At 44.8% G+C, this 4,834-nt stretch overlaps 1 protein-coding gene across 4 annotated transcripts in view; it reads left to right on the top strand.

Annotated features, from left to right (window-relative positions):
• Positions 1-3,360, top strand: part of lrrk1 (leucine-rich repeat kinase 1) — a 97,891-nt gene extending 94,531 nt beyond the window's left edge. For all 4 annotated transcript variants that reach the window (XM_076090908.1, XM_076090909.1, XM_076090907.1 and 1 more), the window contains one exon: positions 1,455-3,360. In XM_076090908.1, coding sequence (XP_075947023.1) covers positions 1,455-1,632 — 178 coding nt within the window. In that variant the 3' untranslated portion in view covers positions 1,633-3,360. The remainder of the gene's footprint in view (positions 1-1,454) is intronic.
• Positions 3,361-4,834: the final 1,474 nt, after the last annotated feature.

Below are 4,834 nucleotides of genomic sequence, written 5' to 3'. Positions count from 1 at the left end.
CCGTTGGTAGGCTCAGCTCTGTGTAGTAGACGGCATCACCGTGTTCATGTTGGCTCCAGCCGATCCTTGATGACACGTCACAGATATGAATCAAACAGAAACAGGCTCCAGCTCTCCACCAGAAGTGGTTGCTTTGAGTTAATACTACCCTAAAATATAATGTCAGTAAAACTAGAATCTAGAAAGTGAAAAAAATCACACAAAAATCACACAATGTCAGCATGTCTGAAATCCATCTGAAATGTAATGTGTGAAGTTCAAAGTGTGATCTGTGAGCAGCTACAGCCTGCAATGCAAAGAAAACACACAGAACAGGTCATCTCATTATTGGTTTGAACTATTTATTACGTTTAGAATATAATATATATATATATATATAGCTATATGACAGATTTCAAATCAAAAATAAATCTAGTTATGATATAAGAACTTTGATTTGCTCTTCAATAGGCTTCATCTTATTTCTGTACTTGCTACCATGAAAGAGTCTTTGTCGGTTCTAAACTAGTTTTGCACCACGGGCCAAAGAGCTGTATATGAATTGACTGATGCAGCTTCAATGAAGCTTAGCAGGATCCTTCATCATGTACTTATGGTGCTCAGCTGAGTCTGTAATTATTTCTGTAAAGAAGGCAGCAGCTGGTCCTCTGCAGAAAGGACTTCTGTGTGAGCTTCCACAGAGGGCCTTTTAGCAACAGGCAATAAAAAGGCCACCCAAAACAGGGCCCTTTATGAGCAGCTATTACATAGTGCACCTGTAGCGGAGGCGACACATTGGGGGGCTATGGCTCAGGTCAAGGGAGGGGTGGTCAGCTTCATTTCTATCACATAGCTGCTGTTGTGTTGTTCCATCAGGAGCATAATGCTGCCTGCCCTCTGATTGGACAGTTCCAGAGTTATTAGTGATTGTGTATGTCAGTGGCTTCACAGACCCTCACCTGTTCCTGGAACCTGGAGGCTGTATATCACAGAACATCAGGAGAGGATAATGATACACCTCAGGAAGATGAAACAACAATGGAGGAAGATAATTCATGGTTGTTCTGTATGATACATGACACACCCAGAAGCTCTTCTGCCTCCCAGAATGCTTTGTGTCACATCTTTCATAAATTAGAGAGAGTTTGAACATTCTTCTTGGATCCATTTTACAGTTGTTTTTTTTCCAGGAGAAAGTGGAGTAGACATTTTAGTGCAGGATTTATTTAGTTCTTTACCAGCACTAAGACAAATATCAACTTCAGCGCTAACAGTACGGTCAGTATCCTCAGTGGCTTTCCAGGGAACTGCTTCCTAGAACTGCCTGCTAGCTTCTAGGAAGAGCTAATTACATGCACAGAGATGTGCTGCCAACTTCAGCTCCCTCCTCGCATTGCATCCCTCTCTTTCCCTCGTAGATCGATCTCTGTCTTGCGTCCCTCACTCCTCTTCCCTCTTCTCTGTCCTCCTCTCAGGATCCTGGAGGAGGCCGCACTAGTGGCAAAGGACACAGTTGTATGTGGCTTTCATAAGGAAAACATGGAGTGGTGCCTGTGTGTCTGGAGGGGCTGGGGCTGCCGCGAGCTGGAAGTCTTCTACCAGTCTTACGAGGAGCTTGGCCGTTTGGAGACCAGCATGAGGAAAAGAAGGTAGCTGTTGTGCTGTGTCGGCGAGGTGCAGAATCACAGCTCTGTACGGGGGGAGCCGAGGGGAATACACAGCGACAGACTGTCAGTGTTCAGAGCAGGGGGCCGCCGAACGCTGACATCAGGGCAACGTAGGAGGGGGAGGAGGGCTGAGCCTCCAGCTGTGCACAGCAGTTATGTCCCCTCACTACATACCTCGGTACCAATAATAAGCCAAGACCTGAAAGATCTGTAATCCCACAGCAGACATGGACACAGGCCACAGATCAAGGTCGCCATTACAAAACTTCACTTCTGCACAGAGGTTCTAATGTCTGCTGCATTTCCATGTTGACACTGTTTGGTATGACTGGAATTCAGCTCAATGTTTGTGTCTGACTCCAGCTGCTGCAATCCATTGTTTATTCTGTCTGTATATTTCAGTGTCCCTTCATTTAACTATTCCAAACAGCAACTTTATGGATGGGGACATTCTTCAGAGACCAGTATTGACTCTCTTTAAATGGACTGGTGCTGGAGCTAGGAAGCAGCTGAGGGTGTAGATGGCAGTGATACTGACTCAGAACACAGTGTTCCTCTCTTTATCTGTGCCACATGAACCTGCATGACAGCCAAAGCTTCCATTGTTCCCACACATCTGTCTTCTGTTTAACATTATGCAACAGACCAGTGGTTTCCAGCTTTTGCCATCGAAGCATACTTTATTTTTTTTACATGAAACTTGCTTCAGACACCACAGCGTGTTCCGAGCATCTGTACCTCAGAAGAACAGAAACTGGTCTGTGCTCTGGGTTTTAGTTATCGTTGTTACTGGTCGGCCTTTCGCTCACAGGGCTCAGGTTACCCCACATGCAGAGGACTTCACAGGAAATGATGTCGTGGATGTGATGCGAACGACAGAAGCAAGTGCATGTGCTCATTTGACATAATGTAGAAGACAACAGTGGATCATTAGAGTGCAGTTTGTTGGCATTACTTCTATAGTCTTCTTTATTAATACGACTTGCTGTAAACATTCAAACTGAACTCTGGCTGTTCTGTTGACTCATATTATTAAAATACACCAGTAACCACAGGTGTCACCAATTCAGACAGAACTGAAACCAGTAGGACTGCAGATCCCATGTAACTCTTCCAGCGTGTCATACATTGCCATAATACTTTTCTCTTGATTAAAATGACATCATCAGCAGTAGATTGATGTCAGTCCATGTCGGTCTATTGACAGAAAACACCACCAACATTTCTCAGCTTTTCAGAAACCCTGATGAAAGAAACCCTTGTTATGAGTGGAGCGGAGGCTAAGAGAGAAGACATCAGCCCTCAGCGCTGCACCAAATCATCTCAAATGTATCGGACATGCACGCATTAGCTCCGTGGTCTGTCCACACAGGACGAGTGTCACCAGAGGAGCTTAGATTGCAGACGGGGCAGAGTCATGCCGGATCTAAAGCATAGGCACCACTGACAGCAGGACTTTGGTTACAATGCACAGCTGTCAGCCAGTGTGAGGCTGACAACCACTGGAGGAGACCACCTGGTTTTCATCATTTTAGTTGCATTATTTGCAACATTTGCATTTGTACAGTGGCCAGTGAAGATCTGTATATTGCAGCCTAGTAGTAAGGCAGAGCTTGTGTATTTATCAGAATGTATAATGAAGGTATATTATTTTAGAGGTTGTTGTGTACATAATGACTGTATAATATGGTAGTAAATCAAGTTCTTCTGATAACTCCGTTTCATGACTGTCCTCTTCTTTGAGACACATGGAAGCTGAAGTCCTGGACTCATCAATCTGTCACTTTCTTGGGTAGAGGGAGAGATGAAGGGATGATGACAGATGGGGGAAGGAAGCTGATAACAAGGCTCCTGCTTGGCATGAGAAACATAAGAGGCTGCTTCCTGCTCAGAGCTTTGGCAGTCAGTCAGTAATGTGATGTGTAACGCAGCACGGTAACATAACGGCAGACCTGTTGAGCACTTCACTGAGGTTGGGGGGGCTTAAAGAGACAAGTAAAAAAAAATGAAGCAGCACAGGCCAGGGTGGTATATACTGACTCAATCTCAAAAAGCACATTCCCATAATGCAACACGTCTCTTATTAGACCCTCCCTGCTGGCAACAAATCCTACAAACTAAACCACCAAATGTGTTTGTCATCACCTTCCACAATGAACCACACACACTTTACAAGATATTGTAAGGGTCACTCAAGGGTCCACTGACTAGCTTTCTTCATCAACTTCATCTCATGACTTTCATCAGTTGTCACCAAGATAGATTTCGGTAATGGAGGGGGGGGGTTGATCAGTACCTTGTAAGACCATTACAATCAGAAAAGTGCATTCATTAGAGTGCAGACCCCTGCCAGGTGTGTCTACACCGACCACTGCTGTAATGTTTGATTGCATAAATACAAACCACAATTCCCCCCCCAGCTCTGTGCAGCTGAACTGCAGTTCAGTGTGTAACCATAGATTGTATATCAGAAGTGGACGTAAATGGTAAATGGACTGCACTTTATCTCTTTTCTAGTCTTCCGATCACTCAAAGCACTTTAACACTACATGTCATCATTCACCCATTCACACCCATTCATACACTGATGGAAGGGGCTACCATGCAAGTGGCCACATGCCCATCAGGACTCTATCTAACCATTCACAACCACTCACAAACCTCGGAACAGCCTACAGGAGCAGTTTGGGGTTAAGAGTCTTGCCCAAGGACACATTGACATGGACTAGCGGAGCTGGGGATCGAACCGCCGATCCTCTGATTGAAGGACGACCCGCTCTACCACTATAGTGGACACAAGAGTCCAAACTGCCGCCTCGGTTAAGAGTAGTGAGTCAGAGGTCAAAAAGTGTGAATCACTGCAACCACATAAGGTTCTTGAGAATATTCTGTTTAATAAGCACAAAAAATATCCAGTAGTATGCAAGATTAACCAAGACCACGACTTTTAAACTCCTCCCCTCCAGTTTATTATGTTGCAAGACTATGCAGTGTCCATGCCCTAGCTGATGTAAAGACGAGATCTTTGTTATGACTACTTCTACAGAGCCTGTCGTCATTGTTTCATTTGTCGGACACTGCTCCTTCAGAGAGGCAGCACTACGTTCAAAGACGCCTTAACCCTGATGACATGACAGGATGAATGTTTATCCAAGGCTAGGCTAGGCTAAGCTAAAATGTGTGCGCAT

The sequence above is a fragment of the Anarhichas minor genome, unplaced genomic scaffold (genome assembly GCF_050575085.1).
Source record: "Anarhichas minor isolate MPS153535 unplaced genomic scaffold, ASM5057508v1 ptg000013l, whole genome shotgun sequence".
Taxonomy (NCBI): domain Eukaryota; kingdom Metazoa; phylum Chordata; class Actinopteri; order Perciformes; family Anarhichadidae; genus Anarhichas; species Anarhichas minor.
This window is presented reverse-complemented; position numbering and strand designations above follow the sequence as displayed.